The sequence below is a fragment of the Hemiscyllium ocellatum genome, chromosome 7 (genome assembly GCF_020745735.1).
Source record: "Hemiscyllium ocellatum isolate sHemOce1 chromosome 7, sHemOce1.pat.X.cur, whole genome shotgun sequence".
Classification (NCBI taxonomy): Eukaryota; Metazoa; Chordata; class Chondrichthyes; order Orectolobiformes; family Hemiscylliidae; genus Hemiscyllium; species Hemiscyllium ocellatum.
The window spans coordinates 70,663,466-70,676,204 of record NC_083407.1 but is presented as its reverse complement, the minus strand read 5'-3'; the positions used below and the strand labels follow the sequence as shown (position 1 = coordinate 70,676,204).

The following is a 12,739-nucleotide window of genomic DNA, read 5'->3' as shown; positions in this document are numbered from 1 at the left end:
ATGTTTGTCTCCACATCATAATTAGTAACATCCAAACCCCCCTCTAGTCTTTTAAGAACTGTGCCAGGAACCAGATTCCTCAAATCCAGACAACTTTGCAGCACATTTCTAATGCCAGGATCTATCAATTCCAACACTGTGTTCACTATAATTTTGCGAAACATTTAAAATACAGCACATTTCCCCTTTAAACCAAATTATATAGTTACAATTTAACACAAATTTCATGCACCAAAAGTAATCCAGTATGCACACAGGAAAGAGTAGCACATTTTTTAAAAGAAGGAAAACAAAAGAAATCGATTATGTCACTTATCCCACTTCATTTTTCTTCAAATGTCTTTCAACTTTAATTAAAATCTGAGGAGTGATAAATTCTCATGAAGCCAGGCAAACCTGAAGACATTCTGCAGCAGCCTACAATCCGTGTAATCCCTCAAATTCTCCTTTTTAGTTTAGTTTCCTGTTCTTTAATCTACATCCATTTAATGTAGTTTTGCTCAGTATGCTTCATACACATTATTAGAGTCATAGAGATGTACAGTATGGAAACAAACTTTTTGGTTTAACTCGTCCATGCCGACCAGATATCCTAACCCAGTCTAGTTGCACCTGCCAGCATCTGCCCAAATCCCTTCAAACCCTACCTATTCATATACCCATCCAGATACATTTTAAATGTTGCAATTGTACTAGTCTCCACCACTTCCTCTGGCAGCTCATTCCATACATGTACCACCCTCTGAGTGAAAAAGCTGCCCCTCAAGTCTCTTTTATATCGTTCCCCTCTCACCCTAATCCTATGCCGTGTAGTTCTGGATTCCCCGAACGCCGGGAAAAGACTTTGTCTATTTATCCTATCCATGCCCCTCATGATTTTATAAACCTCTCTAAGGTCACCCCTCAGCCTCTGACGGTCCAGGGAAAACAGCCCTAGCCCATTTAAACTCTCCCTATAGCTCAAATCCTCCAGCACTGACTGTCTCATGTCCCCTTTTTGCCTTCCTGATTTCTCTCTTAAGTATACTACTCTTACTGCCTTTATACTCTTGAATTAATATTTAATTCAGCAACTCCCCAAACTTTCAGAGGATTCAAATACCAAAATGAATGTATGCACATGTGATTTGGTTTGCCTTTTGTCCTTTACAACAGTGCTCTCGGCTACTGTGGTACTTCCAATGTAATTTTTATCACTCGTGTTCTGAACTTTGTTTCTGACCCTACGCTTTCTTCTAGTTTCATCTCTAATTTTTTTCTGTGTTTGTGGATTTGTATTCAGCATTACACACTTGCACTGATTGAGAACCGTTTAGCAAACAAAAAGGAAATAAATTGGCCATTCTCAGATTGTAACTGCTAAGGAACCACAACGTTACAGGCTGGGTGGCCAGTTATTCACAATCTATGTCAATGATTTAGATGTGGAGACCAAATATAATATCTCCAAGTTTGCTGATAACACAAAGCTTAGGTGGGAATGAGAGTTGTGAGGAGGATGAAAGAGACATGAAGAGTATTTGGATAGTTAATGGCCTGGGTCTAAGCATCACCAATGGAGTAAAATGTCAAAAACTTTATACTTTCACATTTTGGTAGAACAAACACAATTTATGAAAAGTGTCAATATTCAAAGAAACCTTGGAGTCTTAGTTCATAAGCCACTGAAAGCTAACTTCTGCAATGGTGAAAGTAATTGATATGATTCATCAGGTTGATCATTGGAAGAGTGGGATATTTGTTTGAGGATACAGGGCCTATATTCACCAATGTTGAGAAGAATGAAAGGTGATCTGGTTAAAGCACGCAAAATTCTTACAGAACAAACAGAGTGAGGGGACAGGGATCTAGAACTAGTGCACATAAAGTTTAGAATTAAAGATCGGCCATTTAGAATTAACTGCGAAAGAATTTCATCACTCAGAGGATGACAAATATTCAAAATTTTCTACCCTGATGTCTGTGAAAGTTCAATCATTAGATATAGTCAAAACCATAATCAATAGATGTGTGGAAAGGGGAAGGTATCAAGGGATATGTGAATAGTGCAGGAAAATTACAGTGGGGTGAAAGAACGGCTAAGTTCTAGTTGAATGACAGATCAGGCTCTTATTTCAATATTCCTATAACTTGATCTATGAATTTTCCAGGCTTCTTCTAGAGGGGCAGAGACACTGATATTGATGTCTTGATCTTAGACAGAAAATGGAAAGAAATTAACCAGAACACTTGCTGTCACTTCTGAGAGGCATCAGTTTAGATGTTAGGCCAGAAAAAGGTCAAGTCTTGATTATTGCCTTGAACAAATGATCAAATTGCTGGTGACTACCTTTCTGGATGCTGTGTGAAGAATGATCTCTTGATTGAGGGACTAGATAGTTGCCATTATGTAGAGATTAGCACGGACTATTGCTATCAGGAAAGAAGATAGCAGAGGGATAAAAAATGTGAGCAAAGAGAAAAACAATTTTGTTTTGTAACAAAAATATTATTGTCTTTACATTTACATTTTTGATAAATTTATTGCTTAATGTCATATTTTACTATTTTTCTTTGAACTCTTTAGAACCACCCTCATTCATTCACAAACCTGATCCTCAGGAAGTTTTACCTGGTTCAAATGTGAAATTTACAAGCGTTGTTACAGGAACAGCTCCATTAAAAGTATCCTGGTTTAAAGGTACCACTGAACTAGTTGCAGGAAGGCAATGTTACATTTCTTTAAGTGACTCAACAGCAATATTGGAGCTACTAAATGTGAAATCTTCCCAGAGTGGAGACTATATCTGCCAAGTCAGTAATGAAGCTGGCAAAGTTTCTTGTACAACAAAATTGCTTGTAAAAGGTTTGTGAAACGCAAATTTAAAGAAACAAATTCAACATTTTGCTTCTGTATGCCTTTTTGAGAACTGTTTTCTTCTTTGTCTTTACCAGAACCAGCAGTATTCCAGAAGAAGTTGAAAGATTGTAGTGTTGTACTGGGGAAGTCAGTTTGTCTAGATTGCACGTACATTGGTACCCCAGAAATCAAAGTCAGCTGGAAGAAAAACGGATTAGTTATATTCCAGTCAGACAAGCACATTTTAACTACTACTGAAACATCTTGTATTTTGGAGATTCTCAACTGTACTAGAGACGATGATGCAAAATACTCTTGTGAGGTAGAAAATGATGCTGGAATGGACATTTGTCATGCTGAAGTGAAAGTATTAGGTTTGTTAAACTCACCAATTTCTATTAGTCACCGACTTTACATCAGTATTTTGTTACTTTCTTTCCTATATATATAATATGCATAATCTTTCATTGCTGACATCTTGCTTTTATCTTAGAACCACCAACATTTGTCCAACATTTAGAACCTTTGGAAATAACATTAGGAGATCCAGGATTTTTTCAGTGCAGACTAGTTGGAACACCAGAAATTAAAGTGTCTTGGTATAAAGGAGATACAAAACTGAGAGCCACCCCTAATTGTAAAATGGACTTTGTGAACAATGTTGCAAGACTGGAACTGAAGAAAACAACTTTGAGTGACTGTGGGGAATTTATATGCAAAGCTGAAAATAAAATAGGGGCTTGCTCATCAAAGGCCATGCTTACCATCCAAGGTGATGTTACTTAATGGATTCATTTGATATCTGTTCTTGGCAGATTGACATATATTTGCATCTTATAAATTTTCTGTTTGAATATCTTAAATATATTATGTTGTTAAAATAAAAGATCCTGTATGATCGCTGTGTGATTAATGCAGCCTGTAATTGTCTGTTTTACAGAACGTAAAATTGCACCTTCTTTCATAAAGAAAATTCAGGGAATGAAAGGAACTCTTCACCTTCCAGTGACATTTGAATGTCACATATCTGGTTCAGCACCTATTGAAACTTCTTGGTTTAAGGATGGTGTAAAACTAACCAGCGAAGAAAATCTAATTATGTCCTTCATAGGGAATGTAGCAACTCTTAAAATTCTTAATGCTGAGATGCATCACGCTGGTGAATACACTTGCAAAGCCTCCAACATAGTTGGAGATGCTTCATGTAGTGCAACACTAACTCTGAAAGGTTTGTTAAGTAAAATATTACTAATTATCTTCTACTTTTTGTCCTTATATCCTAATTTTGTAGTATTTTAATGTTAATGTCTACTTCTTTTAACTAACATTGCTAGACACAATTACTTCACATTTAGTAATATGATGACAGAAAATAATTATTTCTTCTTATATTTTTAGAGGCAAGAAATGCCCCCATGTTTGACAAAAAACTAAAACCCATGAAAGTTATCACTGGACAAAGTGTAGAACTTGAATGCCATGTCACAGGCTCTTCCCCAATTAAAGTTATTTGGCTGAAGGATGGCAAAGAGATTCAGTCAAGTATCAATTACAAGATATCCTTTGTGGAAAATACACCTCACCTGACAATTCTAAAAGCAGACAAGGAAGACTCCTGTCAGTATATTTGTGAGGCTAGCAATGATCTTGGACAGGACTCAACACAAACACGAGTAACTGTAAAAGGTATTCCTTAATATCAGTCATTGTTCTGTTTCTCTTAGCCCAGTAATCCATTTCGGTATTGTGATTATCTTTTTCTAATGATTTGCTCAGTTTTAATTATACTAGCCATCTGAGATTGTTCTCTTACAGGCAATTACTTAGAAAACAAATCAAAACTGTGAAAAGTAACATTGAACGTGATGAAAATATTTTCCATCCATATTAATGGCTCTTACTTTTTGCAAACTTCAACCACCCATCATCGACCTTCAAAATTATTTTGAGGTTTTCAGTTTTAAATAGATTCTGCTTGCTGAAGTATAACTGAAGTAATGAAAAGATATAGTGGCCATGTTGGATACGTGAACTGGTTTACGTACTGCTCAAGCTCATCTCAAATTTTTTTAGATTAAGATTGATTGATTGTTTCTGATCGATGTATATCCACCAACTCAATCTTCCCCTGCGATTTTCCAAATGTCTTTCAAAACTTCTGGGATGTGGTGGCTCATACCAGCCTTTAACCACATAGACTTCTGGGTTTGTTTCATGTTGACTGGTTTTGCCTCCACACTGCAGATGCCACAATTTCCCTCCTCAGTTGGAGGGTGCTAGTGTACCCTACTCCCATCAGAGTGTTCCATTTATTTCACTAAAATAGTTCTCTAGGTGGGAAGGAGATCTCTTTTATGAGCACCTGAGTGGTATTGCTATGTCTGTAACGTTCAACACAATCACAAATGGTGTACTCATGGTGTGCATTATTATACATAGTCATAGCTGCCTTCATCAGCAGAAATCCCTTCTGAGGACTCTTTGTCTGTACAGAGCAAATGTCTGTACTACCTTTCCTGGGGTAGTGGCAGGTGGTCTGATTTGATGTTCCATTGTGGTCGGGTGACTAGAAGCTCTCCTTTCTCATTCCCGTCCTCACCCTGCCATTTGAACCCAATGAATTCAATAGTCACCCTCTCCTCACCATCCTCCTTGCAGTCCACCTGTCAGGTGCACATAGTTACAATTTCATACTCAGAATGTCCAATCCTGACCTGATTCCAGTGCCATCTCTGTTACAGAGCTGCACCACCTTCCAAAGTTGGGAACTGGTATCTGCAGGAACACTTGATGCAAGTTGTTATTCACTGTCACTGCAATCAGTTGTACATTTGTTCTATCTCTGGTTCTGACCAGCATGGAAGTGATTTTGAATTCGCACTGTCATTCTTATCTCGTAACATGAATCTTTAAATCTAGGTTATTTTACCTAGCCCTGTACCTTCTTTTACAGGATTTTAGATTAATCATACAGCATCTCCAAACTTTTCAGTTGCCTTACTTTTTAGCTTAAATCATCTATAAATGTTTGTTTCCACATCATAATTAGTAACATCCAAACCCCCCTCTAGTCTTTTAAGAACTGAGCCAGGAACCAGATTCCTCAAATCCAGACAACTTTGCAGCACATTTCTAATGCCAGGATCTATCAATTCCAACACTGAGTTCACTATAATTTTGCGAAACTTTTAAAATAAAGCACATTTCCCCTTTAAACCAAATTATATAGTTACAATTTAACACAAATTTCATGCACCAACAGTAATCAGTATGCGCACAGGAGAGAATAGCACATTTTTTAAAAGAAGGAAAACAAAAGAAATCGATTATGTCACTTATCCCACTTCATTTTTCTTCAAATGTCTTTCAATTTAATTAAAATCTGAGGAGTGATAAACTCTCATGAAACCAGGCAAACCTGAAGACATTCTGCAGCAGCCTACAATCTGTGTAATCCCTCAAATTCTCCTTTTTAGTTTAGTTTCCTGTTCTTTAATCTACATCCAGTTAATGTAGTTTTGCTCAGGTATGCTTCATACACATTATTAGAGTCATAGAAATATATATTATGGAAACAAACTTTTTGGTTTAACCCGTCCATGCCGACCAGATGTCCCAACCCAATCAAGTCCCACCTGCCAGCACCTGCCCATATCCCTCCAAACCCTTCCTATTCATATACCCATCCAGAGGCAATTGTACTAGCTTCCACCACTTCCTCTGGCAGCTCATTCCATACATGTACCACCCTCTGAATGAAAACGTTGCTCCTTAAGTCTCTTTTATTTTGTTCCCCTCTCACCCTAATCCTATGCCATCTAGTTCTGGACTCCCCGACTCCAGGGAAATGATTTTTGTCTATTTATCCTATCAATGACCCTCATGATTTTATAAACCTCTCTAAAGTCACCCCTCAGCCTCTGACATTCCAAGGAAAACAGCTCTAGCCCATTTAACCTCTCCCTATAGTTCAAATCCTCCAGCACTGACTGTCTCATGTCCCCTTTTTGCCCCCCTGATTTCTCTCTTAAGTATACTATTCTTACTGCCTTTATACTCTTGACTTAATATTTAATTCAGCAACTTCCCAAACTTTCAGAGGATTCAAATACCAAAATGAATGTATGCACATGTGAGTTGGTTTGCCTTTTGTCCTTTACAACAGTGCTCTCGGCTACTGTGGTACTTCCAATGTAATTTTTATCACTCGTGTTCTGAACTTTGTTTCTGACCCTACGCTTTCTTCTAGTTTCATCTCTAATTTTTTTCTGTGTTTGTGGATTTGTATTCAGCATTACACACTTGCACTGATTGAGAACCGTTTAGCAAACAAAAAGGAAATAAATTGGCCATTCTCAGATTGTAACTGCTAAGGAACCACAACGTTACAGGCTGGGTGGCCAGTTATTCACAATCTATGTCAATGATTTAGATGTGGAGACCAGATATAATATCTCCAAGTTTGCTGATAACACAAAGCTTAGGTGGGAATGAGGGTTGTGAGGAGGATGAAAGTATCACCAATGGAGTAAAATGTCAAAAACTATATACTTTCACATTTTGGTAGAACAAACACAATTTATGAAAAGTGTCAATATTCAAAGAAACCTTGGAGTCTTAGTTCATAAGCCACTGAAAGCTAACTTCTGCAATGGTGAAGGTAATTGATATGATTCATCAGGTTGATCATTGGAAGAGTGGGATATTTGTTTGAGGATACCGGGCCTATATTCACCAATGTTGAGAAGAATGAAAGGTGATCTGATTAAAGCACGCAAAATTCTTACAGAACAAACAGAGTGAGGGGACAGGGATCTAGAACTAGTGGACATAAAGTTTTGAATTAAAGGTCGGCCATTTAGAATTAACTGCGAAAGAATTTCATCACTCAGAGGATGACAAATATTCAAAATTCTCTACCCAGATGTCTGTGAAAGTTCAGTCATTAGATATAGTCAAAACCATAATCAATAGATGTGTGGAAAGGGAAGGTATCAAGGGATATGTGAATAGTGCAGGAAAATTACAGTGGGGTGAAAGAACAGCTAAGTTCTAGTTGAATGACAGATCAGGCTCTTATTTCAATATTCCTATAACTTGATCTATGAATTTTCCAGGCTTCTTCTAGAGGGGCGGAGACACTGATATTGAAGTCTTGATCTTAGACAGAAAATGGACAGAAATTAACCAGAACACTTGCTGTCACTTCTGAGAGGCATCAGTTTAGATGTAAAGGTCAGAAAAAGGTCAAGTCTTGATTATTGCCTTGAACAAATGATCAAATTGCTGGTGACTACCTTTCTGGATGCTGTGTGAAGAATGATCTCTTGATTGAGGGACTAGATAGTTGCCATTATGTAGAGATTAGCACGGACTATTGCTGTCAGGAAAGAAAATGGCAGAGGGATAAAAAATGTGAGCAAAGAGGAAAACAATTTTGTTTTGTAACAAAAATATTATTGTCTTTACATTTACATTTTTGATAAATTTATTGCTTAATGTCATATTTTACTATTTTTCTTTGAACTCTTTAGAACCACCCTCATTCATTCACAAACCTGATCCTCAGGAAGTTTTACCTGGTTCAAATGTGAAATTTACAAGCATTGTTACAGGAACAGCTCCACTAAAAGTATCCTGGTTTAAAGGTACCACTGAACTGGTTGCAGGAAGGCAATGTTACATTTCTTTAAGTGAATCAACAGCAATATTGGAGCTACTAAATGTGGAATCTTCCCAGAGTGGAGACTATATCTGCCAAGTCAGTAATGAAGTTGGCAAAGTTTCTTGTACAACAAAATTGTTTGTAAAAGGTTTGTGAAACACAAATTTAAAGAAACAAATTCAACATTTTGCTTCTGTATGCCTTTTTGAGAACTGTTTTCTTCTTTGTCTCTACCAGAACCAGCAGTATTCCAGAAGAAGTTGAAAGATTGTAGTGTTGTACTGGGGAAGTCAGTTTGTCTAGATTGCACGTACATTGGTACCCCAGAAATCAAAGTCAGCTGGAAGAAAAACGGATTAGTTATATTCCAGTCAGACAAGCACATTTTAACTACTACTGAAACATCTTGTATTTTGGAGATTCTCAACTGTACTAGAGACGATGATGCAAAATACTCTTGTGAGGTAGAAAATGATGCTGGAATGGATATTTGTCATGCTGAAGTGAAAGTATTAGGTTTGTTAAACTCACCAATTTCTATTAGTCACCGACTTTACATCAGTATTTTGTTACTTTCTTTCCTATATATATAATATGCATAATCTTTCATTGCTGACATCTTGCTTTTATCTTAGAACCACCAACATTTGTCCAACATTTAGAACCTTTGGAAATAACATTAGGAGATCCAGGATTTTTTCACTGCAAACTAGTTGGAACACCAGAAATTAAAGTGTCTTGGTATAAAGGAGATACAAAACTGAGAGCCACCCCTAATTGTAAAATGGACTTTGTGAACAACGTTGCAAGACTGGAACTGAAGAAAACAACTTTGAGTGACTGTGGGGAATTTATATGCAAAGCTGAAAATAAACTAGGTGCTTGCTCATCAAAGGCCACGCTTACCATCCAAGGTGATGTTACTTAATGGATTCATTTGATATCTGTTCTTGGCAGATTGACATATATTTGCATCTAGGTAAAAACAATGACTACAGATGCTGGAAACCAGATTCTGGATCAGTGGTGCTGGAAGTGCACAGCAGTTCAGGCAGCATCCAAGGAGCAGCGAAATCGACGTTTCAGGCAAAAGCTGATGAAGCTTTTATTCCTGATGAAGGGCTTTTGCCTGAAACGTCGATTTCGCTGCTCGTTGGATGCTGCCTGAACTGCTGTGCTCTTCTAGCACCACTGATCCAGAACATATTTGCATCTTATAAATTTTCTGTTTGAATATCTTAAATATGTTATGTTGTTAAAATAAAAGATCCTGTATGATCGCTGTGTGATTAATGCAGCCTGTAATTGTCTGTTTTACAGAACGTAAAATTGCACCTTCTTTCATAAAGAAAATTCAGGGAATGAAAGGAACTCTTCACCTTCCAGTGACATTTGAATGTCACATATCTGGTTCAGCACCTATTGAAACTTCTTGGTTTAAAGATGGTGTAAAACTAACCAGCGAAGAAAATCTAATTATGTCCTTCATAGGGAATGTAGCAACTCTTAAAATTCTTAATGCTGAGATGCATCACGCTGGTGAATACACTTGCAAAGCCTCCAACATGGTTGGAGATGCTTCATGTAGTGCAACACTAACTCTGAAAGGTTTGTTAAGTAACATATTATTTTGAGATTTTCAGTTTTTAATAGATTCTGCTTGCTGAAGTATAACTGAAGTAATGAAAAGATATAGTGGCCATGTTGGATACGTGAACTGGTTTATGTACTGCTCAAGCTCATCTCAAATTTTTTTAGATTAAGATTGATTGATTGTTTCTGATCGATGTATATCCACCAACTCAATCTTCCCCTGTGATTTTCCAAATGTCTTTCAAAACTTCTGGGATGTGGTGGCTCATACCAGCCTTTAACCACATAGACTTCTGGGTTTGTTTCATGTTGACTGGTTTTGCCTCCACACTGCAGTTGCCACAATTTCCCTCCTCAGTTGGAGGGTGCTAGTGTACCCTACTCCCATCAGAGTGTTCCATTTATTTCACTAAAATAGTTCGCTAGGTGGGAAGGAGATCTCTTTTATGAGCATCTGAATGGTATTGCTATGTCTGTAATGTTCAACACAATCACAAATGGTGTACTCATGGTGTGCATTATTATACATAGTCATAGCTGCCTTCATCAGCAGAAATCCCTTCTGAGGACTCTTTGTCTGTACAGAGCAAATGTCTGTACTACCTTTCCTGGGGTAGTGGCAGGTGGTCTGGTTTGATGTTCCATTGTGGTCGGGTGACTAGAAGCTCTCCTTTCTCATTCCCGTCCTCACCCTGCCATTTGAACCCAATGAATTCAATAGTCACCCTCTCCTCACCATTCTCCTTGCAGTCCACCTGTCAGGTGCACATAGTTACAATTTCATACTCAGAATGTCCAATCCTGACCTGATTCCAGTGCCATCTCTGTTACAGAGCTGCACCACCTTCCAAAGTTGGGAACTGGTATCTGCAGGAACACTTGATGCAAGTTGTTATTCACTGTCACTGCAATCAGTTGTACATTTGTTCTATCTCTGGTTCTGACCAGCATGGAAGTGATTTTGAATTCGCACTGTCATTCTTATCTCGTAACATGAATCTTTAAATCTAGGTTATTTTACCTAGCCCTGTACCTTCTTTTACAGGATTTTAGATTAATCATACAGCATCTCCAAACTTTTCAGTTGCCTTACCTTTTAGCTTAAATCATCTATAAATGTTTGTTTCCACATCATAATTAGTAACATCCAAACCCCCCTCTAGTCTTTTAAGAACTGTGCCAGGAACCAGATTCCTCATCCAGACAACTTTGCAGCACATTTCTAATGCCAGGATCTATCAATTCCAACACTGAGTTCACTATAATTTTGCAAAACTTTTAAAATAAAGCACATTTCCCCTTTAAACCAAATGATATAGTTACAATTTAACACAAATTTCATGCACCAAAAGTAATCCAGTATGCGCACAGGAGAGAATGGCACATTTTTTAAAAGAAGGAAAACAAAAGAAATCGATTATGTCACTTATCCCACTTCATTTTTCTTCAAATGTCTTTCAATTTAATTAAAATCTGAGGAGTGATAAACTCTCATGAAACCAGGCAAACCTAAAGACATTCTGCAGCAGCCTACAATCTGTGTAATCCCTCAAATTCTCCTTTTTAGTTTAGTTTCCTGTTCTTTAATCTACATCCAGTTAATGTAGTTTTGCTCAGTATGCTTCATACACATTATTAGAGTCATAGAAATGTATACTATGGAAACAAACTTTTTGGTTTAACCCGTCCATGCCGACCAGATGTCCCAACCCAATCAAGTCCCACCTGCCAGCACCTGCCCATATCCCTCCAAACCCTTCCTATTCGTATACCCATCCAGAGGCAATTGTACTAGCTTCCACCACTTCCTCTGGCAGCTCATTCCATACATGTACCACCCTCTGAATGAAAACGTTGCTCCTTAAGTCTCTTTTATTTTGTTCCCCTCTCACCCTAATCCTATGCCATCTAGTTCTGGACTCCCCGACTCCAGGGAAATGACTTTGTCTATTTATCCTATCAATGACCCTCATGATTTTATAAACCTCTCTAAAGTCACCCCTCAGCCTCTGACATTCCAAGGAAAACAGCTCTAGCCCATTTAACCTCTCCCTATAGTTCAAATCCTCCAGCACTGACTGTCTCATGTCCCCTTTTTGCCCTCCTGATTTCTCTCTTAAGTATACTACTCTTACTGCCTTTATACTCTTGACTTAATATTTAATTCAGCAACTTCCCAAACTTTCAGAGGATTCAAATACCAAAATGAATGTATGCACATGTGAGTTGGTTTGCCTTTTGTCCTTTACAACAGTGCTCTCGGCTACTGTGGTACTTCCAATGTAATTTTTATCACTCGTGTTCTGAACTTTGTTTCTGACCCTACGCTTTGTTCTAGTTTCATCTCTAATTTTTTTCTGTGTTTGTGGATTTGTATTCAGCATTACATACTTGCACTGATTGAGAACCGTTTAGCAAACAAAAAGGAAATAAATTGGCCATTCTCAGATTGTAACTGCTAAGGAACCACAACGTTACAGGCTGGGTGGCCAGTTATTCACAATCTATGTCAATGATTTAGATGTGGAGACCAGATATAATATCTCCAAGTTTGCTGATAACACAAAGCTTAGGTGGGAATGAGAGTTGTGAGGAGGATGAAAGAGACGTAAAGAGTATTTGGATAGTTAATGGCCTGGGAT

At 37.7% G+C, this 12,739-nt stretch overlaps 1 protein-coding gene across 1 annotated transcript in view; it reads left to right on the top strand.

The window, feature by feature from the left end:
• Window positions 1-12,739, top strand: part of LOC132817615 (titin-like) — a 350,611-nt gene that overhangs the window by 131,469 nt on the left and 206,403 nt on the right. Inside the window, exons 90-92 of the mRNA XM_060828118.1 lie at window positions 2,567-2,845; window positions 2,935-3,213; window positions 3,333-3,611. Of these exons, the coding sequence (XP_060684101.1) occupies window positions 2,567-2,845; window positions 2,935-3,213; window positions 3,333-3,611 (837 nt within the window). The remainder of the gene's footprint in view (window positions 1-2,566; window positions 2,846-2,934; window positions 3,214-3,332; window positions 3,612-12,739) is intronic.